The sequence below is a fragment of the Lipotes vexillifer genome, unplaced genomic scaffold, assembly GCF_000442215.2.
Source record: "Lipotes vexillifer unplaced genomic scaffold, Lipotes_vexillifer_v1.1 scaffold525, whole genome shotgun sequence".
NCBI lineage: Eukaryota > Metazoa > Chordata > Mammalia > Artiodactyla > Lipotidae > Lipotes > Lipotes vexillifer.
Window position 1 is genome coordinate 208,228 of NW_006786891.1, and position 15,052 is coordinate 223,279.

Genomic DNA, 15,052 nt, shown 5'->3' on the forward strand with positions numbered 1-15,052 from the left:
TTTTCCAGTTTTCTCATAAAAAAAATGTGGATAGTTTTACCTGTTTTTTTTTTTTTTTTTTTTTTGGCTACACTGCACAGCTTCTGGGATCTTAGCTCCCCAACCAGGGATTGAACCCAGGCCCTTGGCAGTGAAAGCGCAGAGTCCTAACCTCTGGACCGCCAGGAATTCCCAGTATTACCTATCTTGCAGAATTACTGTGAAGCTCAAAAAAATGTTAAAAATCTTTATATATATGTGAAAGGTGTGGTTAGGGGGAATGAACGGATATGTCTGTAAATAACTACCACAGCAAAAGTGCCAAGAAGGGAGCAGCTTGTTGCCTGTTGGAGGGCCTGGACAGGTTTCCCTGCTGAGGGTCTTCTGCGCTGGGTCATAAAGGAAGAGCAGAGGGGGGACTTTGGCTGTGGGAGGGAAGGAGGATTTCTACCTGGGTGTGCTTGCCAGCTCAGTGGATTGAAGACCCTCCTTTACTCCTTGGGAATCTTCTCTGAGTTGCTGTGACTCTCTTCCCCCAGCCCCCCTGCCTATGGCCCACATCGAGAAGTTGGCGGCAGACTGCCTGCGGGATGTGGAGGAGGAGGAGGAGGAAGGGCTGGAGGACGATGCAGACTTGCTGGTGCGTCTGCCGGGCTGGTGTTGGAGGGCTCTGTGGTCAGGCCTGCGGAGGAGGCCTGGGGTGCTTCCCTCCGTGTGCTCTGATGGACTGAGTGCCTTGCCCTTCTTGGGCCCTTTTCCTGACTGTATGGTGTGAGAGCTGTCCCCTTTGATGTGTGGTCTGAGCTCTGTACTTGGGGATTTTCAGATTTGGAGGCTTCACTGATTTCAAGCCTATCCCTGGTCAGATTAAAGGAATGTTTTGGTAAAGGGGACTTTCAGGCACAGTGAGTGATACTGGGAAATACTGCTGGGGGAGAGTGTCCTTGATTCTCGGGTCCTGTCGTGGGTATGGTCATGAGGCTCCCCAGCTCTTGGGACTTGTGTCTCCCCAGAATGAGCTGCAGGAGGTCCTGGGTGCAGATGAGGAGGCTGGGCCCTTGGATGGCGATGAGACAGCCAGCCCAGGTGGCTCTGAGAAGGAACAGGAGAACATCGAACCTCCAGTACAGACAGCTCTCCTAACAGCTTCAGTCCCAGTGGCTCAGGTGGGTTCTGGAGGGTCCAGTGTGCCTTTGTCCATGTCCTTTGTGCCTGCATGTCCATGTATAACACACACGGAGCACGGCTTGCCTAGGAATACTGTGATAACTCTTTCCAGGGCCCTCCTTCAGCAGCTGCCCCAAGCAGAGGCTGAGCCCAAGAAACTCCTTGGTTGTTGCCGGCCTCAAAGGCCTCTCTGTTCTCCCAGACCGCCCCCGCAGCCATTTCAGGGCCTCCACAGATTGTCTGGGCCTCTGTGTTTGCCTCTGACATGGCCTCTGGCCTCTCCAGTGAGGCTTTGCCTCCCACCTTGAGGCTTTTAGGTTCTTCCTTCTCCTTGAATCCAAGAGCTTCGTTTTCCGGGGCAGCTTCCTTGCAGGGAGGGAGCAGCAAGGGCCTGGCTGGCCCTGGAGTGGCAGGGCCCTGAACTCAAGTATCTACAGGCTGGAGGGCCTCAGGGGCTGCAGGCTCTGCTGGAGGATCGGATCCACAACTACCGGGAGGCGGTGGCCAGTGCCAAGGAGACAGGTGAAGCAGCCAAAGCCAGGCGCTGTGAGCGCGGCCTCAAGGTGGGTTGGGCTCGGCTGGGGAGCAGGGCTAGTAGTGGGGCTGAGGGCAGTGAGGGCAGAGGGTGAGGCACAAGAGGAGCTTGGGCCAGCGGAGGGGAAGCCTCCCCGCCAGCCTCGCGGAGGGGCAGGATCCTGGGCCTGTCTTTGAGCAGGGTCCAGGCCGTGATGGCTGGCTAGGTTTCTGGTTCTTCTCTCCCTCAGACTCTGGAGTCCCAGCTGGCTGCTGTGAGGAAAGGCAGGAAGATCAGTGAGGATGAGATCCCACCTCCAGTGGCCTTGGGCAAGAGGCCCCTGGCCCCTCAGGAAACAACCAACAGGAGCCCTGAAGCAGAACCCACAGCTCCCCCCTCCATGGAGCCAGGTATCTGAAGAGAGTCAGATCCCATCCTGGTTCCCAAGGTCAGAGCCCAAGGCTTTCCTCCCCATCCTGCCATTGTTCCCTTGCTGTCAGTCACACCTTCCCTAAGAGGTCCTCAGGCCAACCAGACCTGGAGGCACTGGTGACCGTCTTCTTTGACCTTCATGTCCTCTCTGTGGACTTTTTGTTTCTCCATAGACAACCCCTCCCAGCCTGAGACAAGCCTCTTGGGTAGTCCTAGTATTTCTGGCCCCCCTGATTCAGACCCAGACCCACGGGCCTTGCTGTTGGCCCGACAGAGAGAGTACAAAGTGGCTGCCCTGAACGCCAAGCGGGCTGCAGACCTAGATCGTGCCCGAGAGCTCATGAGGATTGGGAAGGTATGGCATCTGGTTCAGAGGCCCTGTGTCCAATCCCTCATTTCACAGATGGGGCGGTGACCTGCTCAAGGTCACACAACTCGACTGGGCTCAGTGAGACTGGCCTGAGGGGGAGTTTTTCAGCCCAGATCCTTGGGATTCCCTGGCTTATGCCCACACCTGCTTTTCTTCCTACTGCAGAGATTTGGGGCCGTCCTGGAGGCCCTGGAGAAGGGGCAGCCTGTGGACTTGAGTGCCATGCCCCCAGCACCTGAGGGTCAGTGTGGGAATGGGCAGGGGGAGCCTGCTCAGGCTGGGGCTGGGGCTGGCCAGGCACCCCCACCCACACCTACACCTACACCTCTGCTCTGGGTCCCCCAGACCTGAAGCCCCTCCCACAGGCTTCCAAGGCCTCCACAGCACCCCCAGAGGTACACCCAGCAGTAGAGCGAGTGCGGCCAGTGATGGCCCCTGACATCCCGGCCACCCCAGGTAGGACCGGATGATGAGACTGTGGAGTGGGGGCCTGGGAGGAGGCAGGCAGAGCTGAGGCCATCTCCTTTCTCCTTTCAAGTGGCCCCTACTGAGCCACAGACAGTGCTAGACGCCCTGCAGCAGAGGCTGAACAAGTACCGTGAGGCATGCACCCAGGCTCGGAGCAGTGGGGATGAGCGCAAGGCCCGGATGCACGAGCGTATTGCCAAGGTGGGCCTGCAGCCTCCCTCCTCGGCTGGCTGCTGTCTGCTCCCTGGTCTTTGAGTCTTCATCTGTCTGTCTCTCTCTGGAGCTCTTGCTGCCTCAGGGGCTCTTTTTCCTCCTGGGGCTGCTGTCTTTGTCCTCTTCCTGTCTCTCCCTGAGTGAAGGCTGCAGACTGCTGCCCACCATCAATCCCTCCCTTCCTTCCCTTGCAGCAATATCAAGATGCCATTCGAGCCCATCGAGCAGGACGGAAAGTTGACTTTGCTGAGCTGCCTGTTCCTCCAGGTGAGTGGGGCTTGGCCTGGGGACTTATGAGGTCCCTGAGCAGGAAGGGGGGAAGGGGAAATGATTTCTCACAGATCTGCCTCTGCTCTGGGGGAGCCATCCATCCCAGCCATGCCCAGGAGGACCCACACAGGACCGGCAGCAATCTGGTGCCTCCCCAAGGCTACCCGAACCCTCTCCCAGTTGTCTCTCGTCTACAGGATTCCCCCCTGTACCTGGCTGGGAGCCCACTGTGGGTACCGAGGAGGATGTGGTGGCAGCTACTTTAGCAGCTGCCCAGAAACTGGCCTCCTCAGAGGATACAGCCCCCGCAGAGGAAGACGAGGACGAGGACAAGGTTTGGCTGAGTGCCCGAGGCTCCAGGGGTTGGTGGGGGGAAACAGCAGATGAGGGGTGAACTCAAACACTGGTGTCCGTACTAACAAACCCAGCGAGGTAGATATTCTTTCTTCTACTTTACAGAGAAAAAACTTGGGCAAGGGCACCCAGCTAGGAATTAGCAGAGCTGGATTCAGATCAAGGTGTTTCTGACTCCAGAGCCCAGGTTTGATCCCCATTACCCTGCTGTCTCATGTTGGGAGGTTAGCTCAGAGGGCTTTTGAGGCTTCTTCTAGCTCTGAGACTCTCTAGGGCCCACGAGGGAAAGCCATTCCTTTCAGGTCACACAGTGAGTAAGTAGTACAGTGTTAGGAAGAGAGCCCGAGTCTGGAAACTGCCATGGCCGGGGTGGGGAACAGCCTCCTGTGACAGCCTCCTGGGCACCTGCAGGATGAGCCCCCAGCCCAGGCCCCAGTGGCCAAGAAGCCAGCACAGCCTCTGGTCCCTTCATCCCGGCCCCTGCCTGAGCCCAAAGCCTCGAGTTCTAAGGAGTCACTGAGTCCAGCTGGTGAGTTGGGGAGAATAGGGATGGGGGAGTGAAGGCTCTAGTGAGAGGCAGGCATGGCTCTGACCAGCGTCCCCTCCCTCCAGTGCGAGAGCAGGTGGCCCTGCTGCAGGCACGGAAACTGCAGTACCAGCGGGCAGCCCTGCAGGCCAAGCGTGGCCAGGACCTGGAGCAGGCCAAAGCCCATCTGCGGGTGGCCAAATCCCTTGAGGCTCAGATCATCCAGGTGCGGGCTGGCCGACCTGTGGACCTCTCCAAGGTGAGTGTCGCCTGGCTAATGAGCAGCAGGACTTCTCAGGCAGAGAGGTGGGTGGCCAGCTGGACATGTGGACTGTGAACAAGGTGGCTGCTTGGAGGAGGTGGGACCTGAATAGGATGTGGTGACAGCTGAGAAAGCCTTGTGCTTATGTGTCTCTCTGTCCCAGGACCCCAGGAGAGGCCAGGGGAGGCCAGGGGGGCTGCCTGTGGTGAGAGCTGACCAGGCCGGGCAAGGCCAGAGGAAAGCAGAGCATTGTAGCAGCCTGGGATAGGATGGCAGGCAATGAGTTCCCATCACTGGAGGTTACTAGAAGCTGGAGAAACATTTCGTTTGGATTCCTGTGTCTGTTAGGCTCAGTAGAGGAATAATCTAACTCTTGAGGCCCCTGAGGGGCCTTGTGACCTGGGCAGGTGCCTTCACCCTTAACGGACGAGGAGGGCGATTTCATCCTGATCCACCATGAGGACCTGCGACTCTCTCAGAAGGCTGAGGAGGTGTATGCCCAGCTACAAAAAATGCTTCTGGAGCAACATGAGGTCAGTAGACTGCTTGTCTGTCCTCCCCTTTCAGTGCCCACAGCCTCCCCTTGGTGAAAGACAAGATAGGATTCAAATTCTAGCTCTTCTGCTTACTTGGCTGTGTGATCTTGGGTAAGGCACTTCCCTTCTCTGAACCACATTTTCCTCATCTATAAAATGGATGATTAATGCCCCTCTTGCAGGGTGGTTATGAAGTTCAAACAGAGTGGAGGGGGAATTACTTTGAAGATGGGAGGAAGAAGTGTTTGGGGAGACAGGTGTGTGTGTGTGTGTGTGTGTGGGGTGTGTGTGTGTGTGTGTGTGTGTGTGTGTGTATGTAAGATATACATAGATGTATAACTGGGTGTATGTGTATCTATCTGAACGGCTGCCTGCAAGTCTGCTTTCTAAAGTGATGTTTCTATTAGGTTTTTTTTAAAAATTTATTAATTAGTTTATTTTTGGCTGCCTTGGGTCTTTTTTGCTGCGCGTGGGCTTTCTCTAGTTGCGGCGAGCCGGGGCTACTCTTCATTGCCGTGCGCGGGCTTCTCATTGCCGTGGCTTCTCTTGTTGTGGAGCATGGGCTCTAGGCTTCGGTAGTTGTGGCTCGTGGGCTCAGTAGTTGTGGCTCGTGGGCTCTAGAGCTCAGGCTCAGTAGTTGTGGCGCACGGGCTTAGTTGCTCCGCAGCATGTGGGAGCTGCCCGGACCAGGGCTCCAACTCGTGTCCCCTGCGTTGGCAGGCGGATTCTTAACCACTGCGCCACCAGAGAAGTCCCTTTCTGTTAGGTTTTAAAGAAGAATAGGAGTTTGCTAAGGGAATTTAGGGGAATGGCTATCCTCAGGAGAGGAAACAGCAAAAACTCAGAGAAGTGCAACTTGGGCGCAGTGAACTTAAGGTACATGTTGGAGGAGAGGGGTGAGGCTACAGAAGGTTGGACCTTTCAGAAGTCAGGCCTTGAAGGCCAGCCTAGACGGGTCCTGCTCTGGACTCTGGATTCACTCTGAGCCCCCATTTTCAGAAGTGTGTGCTGTTCTCCAAGCAGTTTATGCACCATGGCAATGTGGCCGAGACTACCCGGTAAGTGCGGGGCTGGGGCTGGAGCTTGTGGGGTGGGGAGCAGAAAATGAGCCCTGCCATGCTGATGTGCACACCTGTCCCTGTCAGGTTTGAGAATCTTGCTCAAGACCGCAAGAAGCAGCTTGAGATCCTGCAGCTGGCCCAGGCCCAGGGCCTTGACCCTCCCAGCCACCACTTTGAGCTGAAGACATTCCAAACTGTGAGGTGCCAAAGCCTAAGGGAGACCGTGGCTCCAGGAAGGGACTGGGCAAGAAGCTGGGAGCCAGGGGTGGAGACTTAGGCCCCTTGAGTGATGCTTCCCAGGCTTGACCCTGACGTAGGCCCTGGGGCTGGGGAGCAGTAGGCCATGGTGCCTGTCTGTGAGGCGGGCCTCAGAGCTGTGTGGTGGTTGGGGAAAGAGCCCTGGACTAGGGGTCACAGACCGAGGTCTGCACGCCAGCTCTGCTGCTTCTACTCAGACAAGCTTTGCTTCCCTGGGCCCACTGTCCTCTTGGCCACCACCCTGCTGGGTAGGCGGCCACTGGAAGGGGGGACCTTTTCCTACTGCTGTCCTTCACTTTGGGCTCTTTCTCCTTGCTTCCTGGCTCTAGGATCTTCGCAGAACTGAACAGCACAGAAATGCATCTGATTGTTGTCCGGGGAATGAACCTCCCAGCCCCTCCAGGTAGCCCTAGGGCCACCCCTACTCTAAGAGGCACTTGTCTAGATTCTCCACTCCTGGCTGCTTAGGGAGGCACTGGCTCTCCCTCTGCATCAAGTGCTGGACTCCTGGCTACTCCTTCTGACCCTGACTCCTGCTTCTCCTTCATAGGGGTGACCCCTGATGACTTGGATGCTTTTGTGCGGTTTGAGTTCCACTATCCTAATTCGGTGAGATTCAGGTAGCAATAGGATCCTGTGAACCCCATCTTCCCTTCCAGGGCCCTGTGCTCTATTTCTCCCCATCCCTGGAGTCTGGCTGTAGGGAGGGGTTTGAAGACCCTTGGGCCCATTCCCTCTATGGGTCCCTTCACTCAGCATTGATGTAGCCCAGAGTTCCTGGCCCTGTATCTCTGTTTTTTCAAGCTGTCCTGACTCCTCTCTTCTCACTGCTTTAGGACCAGGCTCAAAAAAACAAAACAGCTGTGGTGAAAAACACAAACTCTCCAGGTGAGGACCCATGTGAGGGCTGCTTTCTCCTCCCTCTCACCCTCTGATATATCTGTGCAGCACTTGTGTTTCCAGAGTGCTTTCAGATCTATTGTCTTACTTGGTCTTCTCAGCTTAGGAGATAAAGGCAGGCATTACTACTACTTCTCGAAGGTAATTGGGGAAACTGAAGCTCAGAGAGGTAGAGGGACTTGCCTAGGGCCTCACGGCAAGGAGATGGTGAAAACAGGACTTGAATCCAGGAATCCTGACTCCAAATTCCAAGCCTCTCCCATTTTGGTTTGATCTGTGTCTAACAAGAACTGTCCAAGTGGACTTCAAGGCCAGGACCTCAATGCTCTCTCTACCTCCCTCTGGTGGCAGTGACTTCAAATTGCAGGCAGAAAGATTGAGAGGGGAGGCCAGCCCTGGGCCAGTTTCCACTTCGTCAGGAAATCCCTGAGAGCCAAGTTCCTCTAACTTCTCCCCACTCTTGCAGAATTTGATCAGCTCTTCAAACTAAACATCAACCGAAACCACCGGGGCTTCAGGAGGGTGATTCAAAGCAAAGGAATCAAGTTTGAAATCTTCCACAAAGGGTGAGGGCTCTGGTCAGTCACACTGCCAAGGCGGGCTGGGAGGAAGGACTGGTTTCTGTTGCTGCTGCTGCCCCTGCTACTATTCAGTTATCTTGTGCTGGGTTTAGCCAGCTCATTTCTGCCTTCCCTGCCCAGTCCAATCCTCTGCTGACTCTTGGCTTTCCAGATCCTTCTTCAGAAGTGACAAGCTGGTCGGCACAGCCCACCTGAAACTGGAGCGTCTGGAGAATGAGTGTGAGATCAGAGAGATTGTGGAGGTAGGGTGGGCAAATTGGAGGACTTGGCAAGAAAAGAGCCAACGTTCACTGAACATCAGTCCCTGTTGTGGGTTTTTTGTGCCCATTAATTTAAAAATATCCATAAGTGTGCTATAGAGTATGTGCTATGCCCATTTCACAAATGAAGAGATTCAGAGGGTCTGAGAAAATTTCATAGCGTCACCCAGAGAGGAAGTAGCTACAATCCTTCCAAGACGCTCTGTGCTACGCAGGTTCCCAGGGATGGTGCATTAGGGGGCTTTTGAGGGGCCTGATCGCAGCTGTCAACTTGGCACACACAGATTCCTAGGTGTCTGGGGGCAGGTTATGGTTGAGGCAGTTGTCCGGCAACGTGATGAAGTAGAACAAGCTCTGGACATAAAGTTGATAATGAATTTCCAGAGGAGGGGGACCCACCAGACACAGCTAGTCCACGTTTAGCAATCAGCCCCAGACAGCTCCGTAAGCTTCCCTGAACTCACTGAGTTTCACAGGGACTCCCAGAGCTTGCCCCTGATGACGAGGCAACTAAGGTTCCCAGAGGAGAAGCGTGTTCCACAAGCTCGTACAGAGCATCTCTGGCACAACTAGGCCCAGACCCTGGCTGGTGCCTTCGTAGGCTGGGGCTTTTCCCACTACATTGCCTCTGCCTGTTTGGGGGAGTTCTTAAGTGGGGCCTGCTTTGTATCAGCCCCAGTGAGGTTGGTTAGACTTCACAAGCCTGTAGCACTGCTTTGAACTCCAGCCGCCCCCTCTCCTGCATAGGAGGGAAGCAGCGTGGTGGCTGGAAAGACAAGCACGTCCTGCCCTTGCTGCACAGTGGCTGTGTGACGGTATCATTCACTTCTCTCTGGGCCATCTGTGAACTGAAGGTTTGGGCTCAGTGGTTTTTCAGGCTGCATCTTGAAGCCAGAGCATTTCTTCCAGGAGTTGCCAAGGGGACTGTGGGGAAAACTGAGTAAGCAGAGCTCTAGGTTTCTCACTTCCACTTCAGAGCATTGGTGCTTATTTGGATTTACATATGACTTTTTTAATAAGACTTACCTAAAACCACCACCACCAAACAGTAGGAGGGTGGGGTTGTCCTGAGATGGAGACTCTGGTGTTGAGATGCAGGATGCTTTTAGCTCCTCTCTCTCCTCACCTGTGAGCACAGGGAGCTGCCTGCTCCCCACCCCTTTCCCCTCAGTTACCATCTCCCTCTCCGTGGTCCTCACAGGTCCTGGACGGAAGGAAGCCCACTGGGGGCAAGCTGGAGGTGAAGGTGAGGCTGCGGGAGCCTCTGAGTGGCCAGGACGTGCAGATGGTCACCGAGAACTGGCTGGTCCTGGAGCCCAGGGGCCTGTGAGGTGGGCAGCTCTCTGGGCCCTTAGAACCTCTGTCCCCTGCTCACTGCCTGGGCCCTCCAGGGACCCTTCCAGTAGTCAACACATATCTAAGGAGAAAGCCTAGGAATTTCTCATCTGTGAGGAAGACCAAGAGGCAGAACTGTTGGTTGGGTAGCGCTCAGGCTCAGTGTCTCATGATCTTCAGTAGAACTGGGGAAGGAAGTTAACTTTCCCAGGTCTGTCTTCAGGAAACCCTTTCTAAAATCTACTTGTACATTCACTGCAGTTTAGACTTCCTGAGCTTTGTGCCCTTGTGCAACAGAGGGTCAGTGTAGGGAGTGGAGTCAGGCCAGCAGTTCCTCTCCAGCTTCTTCCCCCCCGCTTTGCTGGCTATAGAGGTCATTGTACATAAAGGAGATGCTGCTGCACAAGCACCAAAGACCTGTTAAGTACTTGCATATTGACCACGGCCCTGGTCTTTCCTGTTGCTGGCCCCTCCCCAGGCCTCCACCCAAACAGGCTGGATTCCAAGATTCCCCCTACCCCTCCATCTGGGGGAGGGCAAGGACAGCCTCACTGCTCTGCCATGGAGTCTTGTAACCCCTTAACCCCTGGGTAGCAACTGCTTGCAGCTTGCCCCAGCCCCCACTTGCACCATTTCTAGATGTGCCTTTAAAAGATAGAACTGTAAGGGATGGGAAAACTCGAGTGTGATCTGGACACCCCGCCACACCCCCTGCTTAGGGTGGGGGCAGGGCTCTGTGACTCCAGGTGGCCAGTGGCAGCCTGTCCCACACAGCTCAGTTTACCCCCTCAGTTTGCCCCGCCTGTGCCTGTGCCTTGGTTCCTGACAGTTGCTGCACTAGCCTCCCTGCTTCTCAAAGCTCTCAGTGGAAGTTTGTTCAGGACTGTGTGGTGGGAAGTAAGGGTAGGGCTGTGTTGGGTTTGGTCCATGTACCTAAGGCTGAAAGAATGTTATGTTAACTAGGAAAGAAAATATATATATATATATATATATATATATATATATGTGTGTGTGTGTGTGTGTGTGTGTGTATATATTATGTAGCTGATTTTATTTAAGAAACTAGGTCTAATTAACTCATTGTAGGGGATTTACACTCTCCTCACAAAATAACCATCAAAGTCCTAAACAAAAGCCCTGCTGCTCCCTGTCACTTTTTAAAGCCAGAGTGGCAGTAACATTTGTTAATTGACAGAAACTGCTGCTATGGCTTCCTCTTTTGAGACAGGGCAGGGGAAGCCTTGCCTCTTCAGCTCATCACCTAGGGAAATCCCTTCGTTTCTTCCCAAGAAATTCTCCTTTGGCTTTGTTTTTCTGAATGGATGGAAATAATGGATTTATAGTTGCAACAGATTTAATGTTCAAAACTGCAATATTCTACATCTCTTAGAAATAAACTTTAATACCGCATCTTTTTTCCCCCTTTTTTTGAAGCATTAAGTTCAACAAAGCATTCCTGAAGATAATTTTTTAAGGCTTTATGTAAAGCAGATACATTCAACTTACTGATCACTATAGTATTGCAAATGCACAGCTCGGGGATTGAGCTTTTGTGTGTGTGTCTTTTTCTGGGATGGAGCTGGACCATGCTTCCCTGCCCTTAAGAGCAGAGCTTATAGTGGGTAACAGAGCAGGGACAACAAATAACTTTTCTGAGAGCTTGCTGGCCAGTCTTTACCTATCAGAGTGAACTACCAAAAATTCCACTGATGTGAGCCTTAACCCTTAAATGCAGTCATATCTATGTGTCATACAAGCAGCCATCTAGAATGAAAAGGAGGGTTGTTAGCCCTCCTAAGGTGGCCTAGAGCAAAGAGGGGGTGGCAAAGAGGGTTCCTGACTCAACCTAGTCTTCCCCACAGGGTTTGCACCCAACTCACCAGTGCTAAGAGGGCTTGAAGCTTCTGCCAGCCCTAGGAATTTCTAAACTCAGGCCTCTGCTAGACATTTGATAGGAAGTTTTCTGTGGCTCAGAGATTTCCCATCATAACCTGTTCAATTTCATTCTGCTTAACTGCCCTTTGCTTTTTGGAAAACAGAGCTTCCAGGCTGAGAGAGGCAAGACTAAGGTTCTTAAAAGGCCTTTGTTTTAGCCACGGCATGCAGGGGTCACTGGCATGGGAGGATCCTGCCCAGCTTTCATCTTGTCCTAAGATTTATCCAAATGCAGCAACTCAGCATCGCAGATTAGTGACTTATGAGCAGTTGAGAACCAGCCACAACCCAAATCATTTTTAAATTTTAAAATTTCAATGTAGTGCAAGGCACATTTTCTTTTGAATTAGTGAACTGAATAAAATATGGAAGAAATTTATCCTAGAATCCGGAAGTCTTGCTCACAATTAAAGGGCAGACTAGTTTGTTTTATTATTTTCCTTTCTTATAGCACTATTCTGAAACCTGCATTGTTGCTTCCCAATTTTTGAGTGCTTGTTTTCCAAATATGTGTGGGCAGCTCTTAAAAGATCTCGCCCCTTAAGTAAAGGCTACAGGGCTTCCCTGGTGGCGCAGCGGTTGAGAGTCCACCTGCTGACGCAGGGGACACGGGTTCGTGCCCCAGTCCGGGAAGATCCCACATGCCGCGGAGCGGCTGGGCCCGTGAGCCATGGCCGCTGAGCCTGCGCCTCCGGAGCCTGTGCTCTGCAACGGGAGAGGCCACAACGGTGAGAGGCCCGCGTACCGCAAAAAAAAAAAAAAAAAAAAAAAAAAAAAAAAAGTAAAGGCAACTGCTTTTAAGATGAAACTGTGGGGCTGAGACTGGTAGAAGGTAGAGGCAGGTAGCTTGCACCTGGTCCAGTTCCATCACAGACAGATTCTTCCCTTCTCTGGGCCTCAGCTTCCCAAACTCTAAAATGGGCGTTATCATTCCTGTTCTGCTCCTTATCCCTTCTGGCTACATTACAATCCTCCAAATCCCATTACTGTCATTATTAAAATTATTTTAGCATTATTATTAAAATAGAAACCACCATCACAAACTTGCTCTAGAAACAGTGTTAAGCAGCAGATTGCTTGCTTGTTGTCTGAAATGCATTAAATGCATAAATTATTCCCCAGATGACTAGTTATGATAGAAGTAAATTCGGTTGGAAATTCTGAGCTCACCAGCATTCAGGAAACACTGTGCATGAGGGAAGACACTAGATGGGAACTTATACAGGGCAAAGTTGCATATTTCTGTAGCCCTAGAGTCTGGTAGGTGCTCAGATAAGAGTTGATAAAAAGAAATGGAGAAACTACATTGCCAAGCATTTGGTAAGAATTTAGTTTTTAAAAATTTAATGTTACCAGAATGGCAATTTCTGTTCCTCTTTATAAGGATCTCTGTATCTCAATCTAAGTTTACATTATAGAAGAATCTGCCTTATTTAGAAATGTGATGTTTCAGTTCTATACAACATACAGTGTATAAAAACAAAAATGAAACGAGGGAAAACAGTGAACTAGCTTTGGCTATTTTATGCCCAATTCCACAAGATGATTTTACTAAACATAAAGGACATTTTATGCAATTGAGAATGGACCTGACTGTGCAGGGCCAGAGTAGGGGAATTTAAAAGTTTGCACTGATCCCAGAAGGTATGTATAACTGCAAGATCTATTTAGGTGGCGGGAAGAAAGGTAACTTCTCTAGGAGGACAGGACCAAGGGAGCCAGCTCCTACAGAAGCTCCAATTTATATTTAGACCAAGCTAGATGTTACACCCAAATACCTACTACTAGTATTATTAACCCTGTTATTAATACCTCTGTTATATTAACAAGTGCATCCTGTGCCTGTCAGGTTTGGGGGGTGACAGTCTAAGGGCTCGGTCCTTACAAGCTGGTGTTCGGTGGGCACCCATTCTTTTCTTGCCTTAGAAGCTCCAAGTCTACGGGAAAGGTCACAATCCCAGCTCTCTGCAGCCACCATCAGTGAAGGCTGTGGAGAGGCAGATGTAGAATGTTGATTTCCCCCACCACGGAAGAGAACTAAACCTAGCTAGACATACTTGGGCCTCAGAAAACAGCTGTTGCCCTAAACGTAGTTCCACAGCCTGTAATTGCCAAGTGCTAAGCCCAGCTCCAGCCACTGAGGAGCAGCCTCTCACTGTCTCAGAGGCCCGCACTAGCTTCCAGGGACTTCTTGGAGTTGTGCTTTCACTGAATAGGGACCAACCTCTCGCTTGGCCTGGGTGTTTAGAAGATGCCAGTGCCAAGGAAGTGAGTTGCCCTAGAGCAGTGTTTTTCAAACTGTGGGTTGTGAAATCTATTTGGTCTGTGACCAAACTAAATTCTTAATGAAGGAGAAAATGGTCAGAGTGTATCACATATATTATTTGGTAAACCAAATAATATTATTTGGTAAATAATTTGGTAAATCAAATCTTGGCTTCTAATACCACTTCCTCTAAAAAACAAACAAACAAACAAACAAACAAAAAAACCAGGGTGATTCCAAGGCTGGGACAGGGTTAGCCCAAGATGGCCCTGGGGCATCTTGTTAGGCCAGAAAAGGAAGTGTTCAGAAAAATGTTAGGAGCATGTCACAAGGATGTGGGAGCTCACCTGAAGGGGTTCTCTCTGGCCAAAGCTGAGACCATTTGAGCACCAAAATAATGAATTAGAACCATTCCAAAAGTAATCCCAAGTCCATAATGAAAACTAATTACATGAATAAATAAGAAAGAAGGGCTTTTGCTTATAGATAATCAAGTGCAACTGATAAAGGCAGAGGAAGTGCTGGAATTGAGAAATCATTTGTAGCCATTATAGTAAAAGATAAATTCAGACAGGAAACATCAGAGAATGCTAACTCGTAAGGGGAAATTTCAGTGAGCAAGATATCTGCATGATCTGCAAGTATCTCTACACGTATTGGTTATTTGTTCCAAGGGGGAAAATATACAGTGGACAAACTGGACCACACCTTGACCAGGTGATGAAAATTTACCATCAGTGAGGGGCAGAAGGACATTAAGTGACCCCTGATGTGATGTCCTAAGAAGGACACAACATCACTTAGGTAGGATTCTGGCCAACAATGCGTAATTCACCTAATTATGAGGAAATACCAACTGAATGCAAAATGAGGCATTTTCTATTAAGAAATGAGTTGGGGAAACCTTATTCACCAAAAATACTAATGACATAAAAGATAAAGGTGAGTCATGCCAGCAACTTACCATGTCTGTCTTACCATGCTGGAAGCTTCACTGGAGGGGAAAGATGCTGTGAAGGACATTATTGGACAGATGCTAGGTTAAAGTATCACACCGAAGTTGAGAACTGTCCTATGGTTATGTAAGAAAATCTGCTAATTTTTAGGAAACAAACATTCAAATATTTAGGGATAAAGGGCTATGATGTATGCAACTTACTCTCAAGTGCCTCAATTTTTTATGGAGAGAGAAAAGGAAAGAGGAACAATGATAAAGCAAATGAGTTAATCTGTGAACAATAGCTGAATCTGGGTAAAGCATACATAGGTGGTGGTGGTGGTGGTGGACTTTTTAACTTGCCACTTTCCTGGAAGTTTAAATTATTTCTCAATAAAATATTTTTTAAAATACCTATAGTGTAGGGA

General features: G+C 50.9%; 1 protein-coding gene across 1 annotated transcript in view; it reads left to right on the plus strand.

Moving 5' to 3' along the window:
• Positions 1-9,481, plus strand: part of CC2D1B (coiled-coil and C2 domain containing 1B) — a 12,003-nt gene extending 2,522 nt beyond the window's left edge. The window contains exons 3-23 of the mRNA XM_007459611.1: positions 519-619; positions 993-1,145; positions 1,584-1,709; positions 1,911-2,070; positions 2,266-2,447; positions 2,628-2,703; positions 2,808-2,918; positions 3,001-3,131; positions 3,338-3,410; positions 3,611-3,747; positions 4,161-4,296; positions 4,380-4,552; positions 4,963-5,088; positions 6,091-6,149; positions 6,237-6,353; positions 6,740-6,813; positions 6,961-7,019; positions 7,247-7,298; positions 7,777-7,876; positions 8,043-8,133; positions 9,353-9,481. Coding sequence (XP_007459673.1) covers positions 519-619; positions 993-1,145; positions 1,584-1,709; positions 1,911-2,070; positions 2,266-2,447; positions 2,628-2,703; positions 2,808-2,918; positions 3,001-3,131; positions 3,338-3,410; positions 3,611-3,747; positions 4,161-4,296; positions 4,380-4,552; positions 4,963-5,088; positions 6,091-6,149; positions 6,237-6,353; positions 6,740-6,813; positions 6,961-7,019; positions 7,247-7,298; positions 7,777-7,876; positions 8,043-8,133; positions 9,353-9,481 — 2,366 coding nt within the window. The remainder of the gene's footprint in view (positions 1-518; positions 620-992; positions 1,146-1,583; positions 1,710-1,910; positions 2,071-2,265; positions 2,448-2,627; positions 2,704-2,807; positions 2,919-3,000; positions 3,132-3,337; positions 3,411-3,610; positions 3,748-4,160; positions 4,297-4,379; positions 4,553-4,962; positions 5,089-6,090; positions 6,150-6,236; positions 6,354-6,739; positions 6,814-6,960; positions 7,020-7,246; positions 7,299-7,776; positions 7,877-8,042; positions 8,134-9,352) is intronic.
• Positions 9,482-15,052: the final 5,571 nt, after the last annotated feature.